Source organism: Rhinolophus sinicus, chromosome 16 (genome assembly GCF_057876585.1).
Source record: "Rhinolophus sinicus isolate RSI-liver-muscle chromosome 16, RSI-T2T, whole genome shotgun sequence".
Classification (NCBI taxonomy): Eukaryota; Metazoa; Chordata; class Mammalia; order Chiroptera; family Rhinolophidae; genus Rhinolophus; species Rhinolophus sinicus.
In genome coordinates this window covers 19,563,398-19,577,240 of record NC_142516.1, presented here as the reverse complement: position 1 = coordinate 19,577,240, position 13,843 = coordinate 19,563,398, and the positions used below count along the sequence as shown (strand labels likewise).

The 13,843-nt window shown below is 39.5% G+C and overlaps 1 protein-coding gene across 5 annotated transcripts in view; it reads right to left on the bottom strand.

Annotated features, from left to right (window-relative positions):
- SUSD1 (sushi domain containing 1) overlaps positions 1-13,843 on the bottom strand; it is a 114,710-nt gene that overhangs the window by 56,124 nt on the left and 44,743 nt on the right. For all 5 annotated transcript variants that reach the window (XM_074330829.2, XM_074330831.2, XM_088793561.1 and 2 more), the window contains exons 7-10: positions 10,519-10,616; positions 9,712-9,898; positions 3,982-4,091; positions 1,394-1,586 (exon numbers count right to left, since the gene is read on the bottom strand). In XM_074330829.2, the coding sequence (XP_074186930.2) occupies positions 1,394-1,586; positions 3,982-4,091; positions 9,712-9,898; positions 10,519-10,616 (588 nt within the window). The remainder of the gene's footprint in view (positions 1-1,393; positions 1,587-3,981; positions 4,092-9,711; positions 9,899-10,518; positions 10,617-13,843) is intronic.

The window sequence follows — 13,843 nt, the reverse complement described above, 5'->3', positions numbered from 1 at the left end:
GAACTGCCTGACACATAGTAGGCAAGAAATAAACACTTATTAAATGAATACATGTATACATCCATGGCATTTGAAGTTTTCGCTCATGGTTCAAGGTTGACAAAAGCAAGGTGGGTCTGGACTGACCATACACTAGGTTCCGGAAACGTAATTTCACTCTTTCTTTTTAATAACCAAATCTTTAGCGAGAAGAAGTAGAGGTACTGACTATCCGTGAGGGCCCTGGAGCCAGACTGACTGTGCTCAAATCCCGCGTGCACATCTCCTTAGGTGTGTCACCTGGAAAAGTTGTACAACTTCTCTGTGCCTCATGATCCTTATCTATAAAACGAGAATAACAGCAGTGCCTTCCTCAGAAGGTTTGGTAGGTTTGAGTGACCCAAGGATAGTACTTTGGACAGTGCCTGGCATATATTTAGTGCTCAAAAACATAGTTATTATTCTCATCATCGATTATTATGTACGAGGAACTGTTCTAAACATTTTACTTGTATTGTGTCACTGAATGATCCCTCAGAAGGTACCCAGGCCCAGGTGAAACAAGAACACATCTAATCCATTGACTGTTTTAAAAAATTGAGGTGAAAGTCACACAATATAAAATTAAGCACTTTAAAGTATGCAATTCAGTGACATTTATTTAGTACATTGGCAATGTTGAGCAACCACCACGTAATTTTGCTTTTCTTTTCTAAGAGCAGAGGTGAGTATAGGAGAGAGGCCTCAGGAAAGCAGGGGCAGGACCTAACCTATTCCACTGTTTTCCTTCAAAGGGGGCAGCCTCTCCACCTGGTTGCCCACCAATTTGCCTGTTTAACTCAAGGGATTCAAGAACAAAAGAAACTGTAGCGCCTTCTGCGTCCCTTCCCACTAGGGGGCGCTATGGATTTGCTAGAGCCCGCCCCTGTGGTGCTTCCTCACAAGGCTACCAGGCCTTTCTAAGGAACCTACGTCCGGCCACTGTTCTCTTTGTCCGGTTAATGTGCTCACACGTGGTCCAGTCAGGAGGCCTCTTTGTCCTGCCTGTGCTGACACAGTGTGGCTCATATTTCTGATCTCCTGGAAGCTGCTTCTAGTGACTCATTGGACTACTCTTAGGACTCAGCTGTCTTAAATTTGGGGTGAGGCCTTACAGTATTCTCAATCCATCACCACCAGGGAGCTCTGAGTAAAAACAGTCCATTCTTGGTCTGTACCCTCTATGAGCCAGAACCCCCATGGAGAAGGGGATAGGTGGTAAGATTCAGGCACGCTGAACCCCAAAGTTGGTAGTTTGTTAGAACTAGAACCCGTCTCTTCACTCCCAGACCAGCATTCGTTATGCTCCCCACATTGTACAACTTACATACTTCACTTGTCCTGAGATACAAAATAGAAGGACATGCACACCTACCTGCCAGTGCAGTTGTTATCATTATTTGCTCAGAGTGATGCTCAGGAGACCCCAGTCGGGTGATATTCACTGTGTAATCCGTTGCCGGGTACAGATCTAAACACACTACTGAAGTTTGTTCCCGCATCGTGAAGTTAAATGATGCTGCGTGATAAAAATCATTCAGATACCACCTTCGACCCAAAACTTTAACCTGTCGTGAGATTAAAAGAAAGTGTTGCATTAAACTGTCTGTTGCCTTGCAAATATCTAGACTATAAGCAAGAGAAAGACAGAGCAAGAAGGTTCCTTCTATTTGTCCTCATCCATCTAGAATTCTTTTTAACATAGTAGCAGGCTAAACCGTGAAAGGACTTTACAAAGTTCCCCTACCTATCCTATTCAACGTCCCCCTCACACAGCTACAGGATTAAACTTAAAATGCATAACTTCATCTCAGATAAACAAAATGTCAGGGTATTCTAAAGCAATTCCTTCATACACATCCAGTGAAGGAGATTGCACTGGAGCTACTGAGCAACATTCTGTTAATTTCTTTTCATTCCTAAGGAATCCATAGATGAGCCTCATGGAACAGAGGTTCTCAACTTTATGAGAACTACTCCAAATTATGCATTCAAAGCAACTGTGCAATGGTACTTCACTTGTTCCTTTCTAGTTGAGCCCTCGTAACAGAGCTTGTGGTCCATGGAGTCATCATACACATTGCTAACCCAGTTCATACTCTATCCATTTCCAACTCAAGTTGTAGATATAACTTAGGGACTAACTAATAAGGGGGAAAGTATGTGAAGATCCCAGAAGTAATATGATCAGCCCTGAACGATCAGGGTGCTTTAGCTGGACCTCCATTGGGTTTAGTGTTTCCTTTGATGCTCATGTCATTGGCTATCCCAACCCCCAACACAATGTAAAATTCACACAATATAAAACTAACTTTACACTTTAAAGCGTATCATTACTGTTTAGTGTTTCTTTTGATGTTCATGTCATTGGCTAGCCCAACCCCAACCCGACACAGGGTTCACTGGGAGATTCCTCTCTCTCCCAATTCCTAGCATTCTCTTGGGGAACTTAAAGTTTCTTGAACAGAAGCCATCAAAACCTGGCCTCACAGTTTCTTGAGCTCAATGCTATGAAGTTCTTCTACTCCACTTTAGTAACGCATATCCACAGCCACATCCTAGACTATGTCACCATTAGAGCTGCTCCACCAAATCCCCTAGTTTATACAAGAATCATGGTATCTCATGGTTTAATTTTTTATTTTTTTTTTTGCTTACTAGTGAGGCATAACATGTTCATGTATGTCTTAGCAATATGCACATTCTCTTTAGCAAACTGCCTTTGAATGTTCACTTTCTTCTGGATTTGTTAAGAGTGTTTCACATGTGACTTCAATTATTCTTTGTCTACCATATTAACAATAGCCTTTTTTTAAATTTAACTCTTTAATCATTTTAGTGTAGGAGTGAAAAATCATTTATTTTCTTAACCAAGTAACCAATTGTCTCAGAACCATTTATTTCAGTACTCATGTGAAAAATCGTTTTTCTTCAATTACTTGGGTACGTGAATATGTGTCTAGGCCAAGCATTCTTTCTAAGAGAAACATTTGAATTTTTCACTCACCTGCATAAAGTCTTTCAGTGCATCCACATAGACATCAAAATAAGATGAAAACTCAAAGGCACAGGATACAAGGCTTTTCATGATCTGGTCATTTTGCCACATCACTTCCTACTTCCCCTTAGTTTCTGTTCTCCAAGAGAGCAACGTTCCACATTCTCTAGTATCAGTTTGCTACTCTACTTGCCCACTGTGCCCTTCTTCAGCCTCACCCCACCTCTTTTATCTGGTTAATTCCTACTCATTCTCTATGACTCAGCACCATCTTTATTTCTTGTTAAAAAAAATTGTACCCGGACACACACACACACATACACAGACACACACAATATCCTATTCCATTTATTTACTTTTTATCAAAGCACTCATTATACCATATTGTAATTGTCTATTTACCAGTGTATTTATATTAGCTTGAATCAGAACTTCTAGGCCCTAATACATGATACATTTTTTGTAAATGATTAATGAATTTTAATTTAATACTCAATTTACTCTCTGCCAAATGATTTGCTAGGCATTGAAAATATGACACAAAAATAACAAATCTCAGTACCTGCCTGAATTTACTTAAAATTTTTCTTGAGATCTGTGATGTTTAAAAAGTCAGGTTAAATGAGGACCAACAGCCACACAACAAGTTTCTTAAAAACCCACATCCAATTGTGAATTAATAACAAAATAAGCTGCAATTATTAAATGCACTAAAATGAAATATAATACATGTGAAATACCAGGCAGGGAAAATTATAGTAAATCACGAAATATAGAGTTTCCCTTCAATTTAGTCCCTCGTTTGCATCCATCTCACATCACACATCCATCTCTAGAAACAAAAATCAAACTGTCTAGAAGTTCATTTCATTAGTGTTTTTAAATACTTTGAATCCTCACTTGGAGAGCACCCAAATTTTCAAGTGACACAATTCTTTAATAGATAATATAAGAGATATTCTTACTTGGTACATCTGTTCTGATCCAACTTTCCTAGAATGCCTGTTCAATTTCAAACAAGCTTCGTTAAATATTGAAATATTGAAAATTCCATCATCTTCTAAGAGATCATCTTCTAAAAGATAAGAGAGAACAGATGGAAAGGTTGTTGGGGCAGCCAGATAGCTCAGTTGGTTAGAGCGCGATTCTAGTAACACCAGGGTTGCCGGTTTGATCCCCAAATGGACCAGTGTGAGCTGCACCCTCCACTATTAGATTGAAACAACTACTTGACTTGGAGCTGATAGGTCCTGGAAAAACACACTTAAAAAAAACGAAAGTTAAAAAAAAAAAAAAAGGTCGCATCATCTTAGCAAAATTGAAGCGCTGACTTCTTAAGAAAGCCAATGGGGTGTTTTAACAACACGAACATTACTTTGGCTTCAAGTCCTGGTTCTACAACTTCTTAATTGCATGACCTTAGCTAACTCACTTAACCCTTCTGAACTTCAGTTTCCTAATTTGTAAAATCAAGTAATCCGGTTTGCTTTTCTCACATCATAGGCTGTGGAGAGAATCAAATGAAGTAATGCATGTTTAAAAATTGCTGTAAACTAATAAAGCTGTGATATTTTTAGAAAGTTAATCCTATCATTTGGGCAGTCCAAAAGTAAAATGCCATGAAGGTAAGCATATCAATAGCCAGAAAATCTGAGAATAAGGGAAAAAGGTGAATCAAGGTAAAGGTCACGGAACAGAACTCTCAGAGCAAGTGTTTCCAACCTAGGAGACGAGCAGGAAGTTGAACACGAGGCAGGATATTTGCTCTCACAGCACACAGCATTTCAAGAGCTGCTCAGATGAGTACTGAGGCAGTAAAAGAATCTGAAAAAGACTTATTTCAACCACTGTACAGGAAAAAGTACTGTCATGCCTTCTGTAGTCTAATTCATGCCTTCAATATCCTGTTTTCTTCATGCAAAAAAAAGAAGAGGTTTGTTAGTAATGTATGCAGAACTCAGAGAGAATCCAGGAGTACCACGGCTAATTTTCAAGGAAAAGCCAATTTCCTAACAAATAAGCCTGTGTGTTTTCTACAAATGAGAAAAAGTTTGAATGTCCATCAGAGAGAAGCTTTTTATAACTACCTTTTATATAAAATTCTCCCCCAGGAATCTCGGTTACCTAAGAAGTGATAATGATAACAAATTATGTTATTCAAAATCAGAATTGTCCACAGAATTTTAAATATCACTGACACATGCAGTACAAGGCAATTAGCTGGGAGAAGATATTCTTGGATATAACTAGAGAAGTAAAAACATGGTTACGAGAATTTGAAGACCTATCATATGTGCTCTCCTTTATCGTCACAACTTTTACTTTACAGATTTCATAAGGACGTCAGAAACCAAATAGTCACACATGTGCAAATGATTTTGAGGCACACCAAATAGATGTATTAAGAAATACCACACACAGTATATGTCTGTTACAAACAGAACTGTCTGCATCGTTCCCATCTCGATATGATTTTCCCATTTGTATCCATTTTAATCGGAATTCAGGGGAAGATGGCAACAGGAACAAAGGCATCTGGCTCCCATTTCCCATCCCCAATCCAAGAAGAAGTGACTGAGAATAGTAAAAATGGGTCAATGTTTGCATCTGGGTTGGAAAGAAGGCTCAGTTGCCACACACAAGGCAGAAACATGGAGACGTTTCTGCTTAGCACAGTATGAAGGCAGGAGGTGAAAGGAAGACATTGAAAGCTACTGCACACAACATGCCTCCCAAGCACAGGAGCAGATCTGAAGTAAACTTGGACGTCTATATTTCTCTTTTTTTTTAATTCACCAGGCAATCTAAGCAACCAGGGTAAAAAGTATACATACCACTATTACTATTGCTATTACTACTACTACTACTACTACTACTACTACTACTACTACTACTGCTGCTGCTGCTACTACTACTACACCTGCTAATAATCCCTCCATAGCACACTGGAGATCTTCTAAGGGGAAGCCTAGGGACCTGGAGGTTCCACCAGCCTGAGTTGTCAATAGGAGGGACTTGGTTCTCTTGCTTCCCTAGGCTACAACACCATAATGAAGCCAGGCAATGCTGAGCTGGCCAAAGAGCAAAAACTTCACCCATCAAGATAAGAAAGTGCTCAGAAATAAAGCTCAGGGCAGCGGGCTGCCTCACAGCTGCTCCCCCAAAGGACACTTGGATCTCCAAGCAGTAAATCCTTCATGGTGAGATCTAAGATAAGCATACTAATAATATCCAATAAAAAGTGATATCAAAGGGAATGCCATCCATTTTATTAGCAGAGAAATAGCACACCTAGATAAAGCTTTTATCTCCCAAGGATAAGTAATCTAGAAGGGGAGGTGGGGAGCCTATGAAATGATTCTACAAAGAAGAAGAGGGAGATTGTACTTAGGAGGCAAAGAATAAACATACTTTTGGGAAAAAAAGTCTTGAGCAAATAATGGCAAAATTAGGCAATCTCTGTTTTATACTTTCAGTAAAAAAATTTAGATTCATACAGATAAAAGATGAGATAACAAGAGACTGCAATAACAGAGAGGACACTGGTTGGTTGAGAGTCAGAAATAAAAAGGGAACTAGATGACACAAAGAAACAAAAGGAAACGAAAGTGGGACAACGGAATTTAAAGTGCATTAGAAATAATAAAGGTTGGAAATGTCAATGAATGTATGCATAAATGCATACAGAGAACAAACTTGCTACATACTCACAGAAGGCAGAGGAAAAAGACATGGATATAAAACAGGAGACAATGAAAGACCAATGCAGACAGACAAATTCCCCATAGGAGTAACTGAAGAGCCAAAAAAACATGAAAAAGGAAAAGCAATAATCAGAGATGTAATGAAAGAAAATGTTCCTAATGTGTAAATAGACCAAATTCTGAAGATCCAAAAACTCATAGGATACTAGGAAAATGTAGTAAAAACATTTAAATTTAAATACTGAACATTTATATCATCTATGACTGAAGTTTCATGAGAGAAGGGATTTCTATCTCATTCACTATTGAAATCCCAGTGCCTAAAACAAAGTGAAACACATAGTAGGTGGTCAATAAACATTTACCATGTGTCTGAATAAGTAATTAAATTCTTGAATTTCACACATGAAGAAAGCCTCTAGGCTATTCAGGCTGAAAAATCAGATAATCTACATAGGATTTTTTTTTTTTTTATCACACCTTCTTCAAACTTTTCTTTCAAAATTTTAAATTCTCAAAGCCAATGTGAAATGCCTCCAGAATTCTGACAACAAAACTTATGGCCCAAGAATTTTATCTTCAATCAAGCTCTCATTTACTTATGAAGTCAACAAAAAGACATTCTCAGATAATCATGGGCTCAGAAAGCATCCTACTCCTCAGGAGGAGAAGATAGAAATCATTGTGCAGAGATAAATAAAAATACAGAAAACAAATAGAGAAACTTCAGTATGAAAGGACTGGCAGTAAGCATTGAAACTTAAAATATATACCTGTTTAAATAATTGTTGTAAATACTGCTATAAATCAATATAAAAATGAATTCCTTAAAGATGCAATACATGTTAAAAGTAAGGTAAGCTGGCAATAAAATACCAGGTTAAAATAATAACATAAGAGAAGTGAGAGGGGAAGAAATAAAAGGAAATAGAGAATACTAACTTTCCCATCTTATCAAGGAGATGTTAACATTATTTCAGTTTTAACACTAGTAATCAGAGAAACACACATTCAAACAGGATTTTTTGTTGTTCTTGGTTTTTGGATTTTTTTTTTTTTCTTAGCAGAAAATTTATTTTCTCAAAATTCTAGCATCTAGAAATCCAAGATGATTTTTTTGTTGTTGTTTTTAAATATGTCTTGTAGAATAAAAGCAAAATCTATACTGTATGATTCATTGAAAAAGAAAATCAGTATAGCAAAAAGATAGAAAACAACGGACATGGCTAAGTAGCTAAAAAAGAGAAAAATAAAATGACAGAAGAAAGGAAAACTGTATTACAAACAACACTAATGTAAATTGCTAAACTTACATACTCAAAGATAAAACTTATCTCAAAAATGTTTCCCAATATACGTGGTCTCCTAAAGTACATCTATATTATCCAGATAGCTTTTAAGAAGAACAAAAGTGAGTGAAGGCATACCATGCAAATAGAAGCACAACGAAATCAAGAAAACCAATATTACTAATCAAAGTATAATTCAAGGCAAAAAATATTAAATAAAGTAAGCCACTTGTCACTAGGGAAAGCATCTACAATTAAGATATCAGTCATGAACATAAATATCATGACATCAATATGTGTGAAACAAAACAATTAGAATTTCTAAGAGAAATTGAGAAAAAATGGCAATCCAAACAAGTAAAACACAAAAATACAAACAAACAACTCACCTCCCAGAAATCCTTATTAATAGAGCTAATTTAAGACCAGATCTAACTCTACTTACAAGCAAACACTCTGTTTTTTTTTCAACTTTTAATTTTTCAATTACAGTTGACATACAATATTATATTGGTATCATATACACAACATAGTGATTACACATTTATATAACATATGAAGTAATCACCTTAATAAATCTAGTGCCCATCTAACACCATACATAGTTATTACAGTACTATTGACTATATTCCCTATGTTATACTTTACATCCCCATGACTATTTTGTAACTACGAATTTGTATTTCTTAATCCCTTCCCCTTTTTCACCCAGCCCCAAAAACCCTCTTCCATCTGACCACCATCAATTTTTTGTTGTTTGTTTGTTTATGTTTTTTAGTTTCCACATAAAAGTGAAATCATATGGTATTTATCTTTCTCTGTCTGGCTTACTTCACTTAGCACAATACCCTCTAGGTCCATCCATGTTTTTGCAGATGGCAAGATTTCATTCTTTTGTTATGGCTGAGTAATATCCCATTGTATATATGTATCACCTCTTCTTTATCCAGTCTTCTATTGATGGACACTTAGATTGCTTCCATATCTTGGCTATTCTCAATAATGCTGCAATAAATATGGATGCATATGTCTTTTCAAGTTAGTGTTTTAGGTTTCTTCAGATAAATACCCAGAAGTGGGATTACTGGGTCCTTCTTTATCTCTTGTTATAGCCTTTGTTTTAAAGTATATTTTGTCTGCTACTTCTCGAAGCTTCTTCCTGTTGACTTCTTTTCACCCAGCATTTACCCTCCTGCATCCTAGGACAGCCTTCCCCTATCCACTTGCCCACTGTCAACTTGATTACCCAGCCCCAATCAATTCTGGGGCCAGTTCCCATCCTAGATAGAAAGCTACTAGGTCAGCATCCCTGGCTCCTCCTCACTCATAGGCAAGAGTAGGAAATGACTGCATTTCCTACCAAAGATAAGCCATGTGGCAACACTCTATAGCCTTGGATAATTGCGTATTGACTGCATCATCACCTAATATGCTGCTCCTTTAAATGTCTTGTTGGTACCTTCCACTTCAACCAGAGGCCCCAGATGAGAAACAACACATCAGTGCCCATTCAGCCTGGCCCCAATAGGATGGGAATCTCTCCTACTAAACTGGTTCTGACCCCTGGAGCAATTATATTCTCCGGCTACAGATTTCAGAAAGCAACTATGAACTTTCCTGCCCAGTTTATTCTGAAGCACATTTCCCCCACAGCCTGTGCTTAGCATTTTCTAGGAGGAAATGAGACTTCACTTCCACCTACCAGCTGTTTGAAACCCAATGATGGCTGGCACAGAGCGTCCGGGAGGGGCGGTGGAAATGCTCACGGTGTAGTTGGTGCCTTGGTACAGATCGAGGCACACTTCTGGGGTCCTGTTGTCTGTGGTCAGGTTGACTGTCTCCTCATGAACTGATTCCATCTGGTCTACCCGGTGTCCCTTTATGTGTATCTTTGTGAGGAGAAAAGACAAGAGAACCCACCATGACTCCAGTTAAAACAACTGACAGAGACTTTGTGGTGCTAGATCCTACCCTCCTACTATTATTCCTTTTTCCACTGCACTGCTCATCTGGGGGAAATAAATAAGGTAAACCTCTGCTGTCTGGTATCTGACGATGAAGTCTGACCGGGCCAGTAATCAATAAACCCTAAGAAGTGATATACAATGAGAAGTGCCTCTAGGGAGTGCCTCCCTGCACACAAATGACCAGCGATCGATGGAGGCAGTCACAACCTGAGACCTACTGGCTGCGTCCTGTCACCACATCAGTGGATGCCTCCAGGCTTACTCTGGGGGAGTGAAATATAAGTGCTTAGAAACAAGCGATAATGATGATACCGAATATAAATACATCCCCACATACACCCTGTTAAATGACAAATCCATTAAACACAAATTATAAAATAAAATGATCCAGATATCTTAAAAATTCTGTTCACATTTTAAAAGGATGATGGGGTTGGAAAGCAATTAGATTGAGAATCTCTTCCGGAAGCAAGTCCCTTCGACTGATATTCCCATGGGTTAACATTTCTGCCCTAGCAGGAAAAAACAGCTCACTTACTTACCACATATATGACCTGGTTGTTTCTTCTTCCTGGGTTTATTTCCCACCTCACACAGGTGTTATTAAACACTGACACATCATTAATTTCTGTAATTATTTCTAAAATACAAAAAAAGAGAGTCCACTCACAAAATACATCAATGGGCTTTGGAAAAATCCTGACGATGACCACATTGGAGGGAGGGAAGGACTTGGTTTATCTGCCCAATTACTATCTCTGTTGATCACCATTCATACTCTGATTCAGAAAACAAATCAGGCAATTCAAGCTACCCCAGGCCAATCCCCCAATTTATCTTCATCACAAATGAGCCTGGCCCACTACCTGACTTAGAGGAAAAGCTGCCTGGGTGAGTATGGGTAAGTCCAAGCTGTGATTGGCCTGACAGGCCACTGGATGCCACTGGTGTTCTACTCATGTGGGATGGAAAGAGGCCCAGAGCTGTGCCCAGAATCTTCCTACAGCTGCACAGGTCAGATCTGCTTCCAGCTTCTTCGTCCCACCCAGCTGACGGAGCGCTCTTATTTTCAGGTCACTGCTGTTCCCAAGAGGGAAATGACAGGCTGATCACCACACAAAATCATTCCTTAGGAGCAGCTTGGGGTAAATTAAATAAATTCTCCACAAGTTCCCTGGATAAATACCTCTGGGACTCCTTGAACTGAAACCATTTAATCCTGACCTACCAGGAAGCCTCTGATTTCTTGGAGTTGTTCTGCTTCTTATACATATTCTGCATGTATTTCATGTAATGAATTTGGCAACGTGGGAAATGGTATTAGGGTCTTTGTTCCCTGAGGTAACACAGGTGCCAAAAGACCCACCTAACCACCTAGAAAGTTGTTCAGATGAGAAGAGGGCAAAGATCTAGCTTTTTACCTATTTAAAACCAAATTCCTACAGGTAAGTAAAACTATTTGCAGGTGACATAATCTTGTCTATAAAAAAAAAAAAAATACATATATATATATCGTGGGCCTGCCGGTGGCTCAAGTGGTTAGAGCTCCATGCTCCTAACTCTGAAGGCTGCCGGTTCAATTCCCACATGGGCCAGTGGGCTCTCAACCACAAGGTTGCCAGTTCAATTCCTCGAGTCCCGCAAGGGATGGTGGGCAGCGCCCCCTGCAAGTAAGATTGAACATGGCACCTTGAGCTGAACTGCCGCTGAGCTACCGAATGGCTCGGTTGGAGCGCATCCTCTTAACCACAGGTTGCCGGTTCAACTCCCACAAGGGATAGTGGGCTGTGCCCCCTGCAACTAGCAATGGCAACTGGACCTGGAGCTGAGCTGTGCCCTCCACAACTAAGACTGAAAGGACAACAACTTGAAGCTGAACAGCACCCTCCACAACTAAGATTGAAAGGACAACAACTTGACTTGGAAATAAAGTCCTGGAAGTACACACTGTTCCCCAATAAAAAGTCCTGTTCCACTTCCCCAATAAAATCTTAAAAAAATAAAAATCCTAAGAAATTCACACCCAAAAAAACCAGAGCTAAGAAAGTAGTTTGGCAAGGTTGCAGGATACAAGGTCAATGTACAAAAGTCAGTAGGATTTCCATACACTAGCAAGGAACAATCCACAAATGAAATCAAGAAAACAATTTTATTTACAACAGCATCAAAAAGAATAAAATTCCTTAACTCATTTCTCCTGTACTCAGAGCCAATGCCACCTTTAGATAAACTCTGGTCTACTGATCTCTTTGAAGACTTGACATCTTTACTACATCATCCCATCAGCAGCATTACAGAGATTCTATGTCCCACCTTACCTGGTCTCGGGTAAGCCAGGTCAGCTATCAGTAAGTGAGAATCAGTGGAGGCAGAGAGAAGAACACAGGTAAACTCGTGGAGAGACACGAAAGGATCACCTATGGCTGTCTAAAGCATTCCTGGGTCTCTACATCAATACTTCTCCCCAGAGCACAGAGAATTTGAAATCAAAGAAGTACTCCAGTTGTGGACATGGGTACCCCAAGAGATGCAAAGATTCTATCCGTTCACCCCCTTGGGTAACATAAAGACAATGTTGGCATCAGTCTTTTATCAGCTTGCACAAGCCCCAAATATTCCTGGCCCCTTCCCTCTCCACCAGCCTTCAAAGCCCTAAAGCTGTGGACCCCTCTGCTCACTCACGCATCCCTCTGACACTAACTCACCACCTGGTCTAGAAGGAAAAGGAAGCAACCACCCCTCACCTTCTCTGAGTTGCCAGTAAAGATTTCCTTCTCACTCGGGACCCCTTTGCCACCCAAGCAGAGATTAGAAAGAAGACACAAAAATTTCCTTTCTTGTCCTTCCTTTTTGCTCATTCACTATGACAACTGCAAAAGCCATCTCAAGAATGCCATCTGCCTTCAGCCTGTGCCACACTCTGTGCATAGAGGGGACCCAGATCTGATTATAAGGTATCAGATATTTCATCCCAAGGAGAAGTTAACAAAGTTTGGCTGCTTTTCCGTCCAGGTGTCTATAATCAGCTGGAAAGACTTCTTTACAAACATATCAGATATTAAACATCCACATTGATGCCTTTTTAAGAGATGGCTTGGGAGGCTATGCCCGAATTCCATCACCAATAAGCGACTGGAAGTTCTCTCTGGAACTGACTCCAGAGCTCTTTATTCACCATTAACTGAATGACTACTGGATGCCAAGCAACCTCCCACACCAGGCACTGGGATGTGATGACAGCAGAATATAAGTCCTTCTCTCAAGAACATGTTGTCTAATGGAGGGCACAGGGAAGCAGGTAAGTTACAACTCAGTATTAGAACAAAGCTGCACACAAGTACCACAGGGTATAGAGAAAGAAGTCACCACTGTCACTAAAGGACCTGGGGAAGCCAGCTTCACGGAGGGCATGACCTTAATGGATGAATGGCTGAAGAGCAGGGAAGACAGCTAAGCAGACAGACCAGCTGGTCTAATGCCTACAACTGTAAAAGGGTGTGTCATATTCAGCGTGCTAAGAGAGAAGTGTCACGTGACTGAGGAAGAGGAAAGATGGGAAGTGAGGCTGCCGGACCACAGGGTCACACTGGGAAAGACCTTGATGATAGGTCAATAGGTAAAGACTGATAAATAGGACTTTATAGGCTTGAGCTCATCTTCACAGCAGTCATAAGAAGCAATAATAAAATCAATAATAAATGAATATACCTTGTTTCCCTGAAAATAAGACCTACCCTGAAAATAAGCCCCAGTTAAGATCATCAGCCAGATGGACGCATTTAGTACATTATGACGATGTTCCAGAAGAAGATGACATGACTGAATTTGAATAAATGTAGATTGTTATACATGAAAAACTATGACATC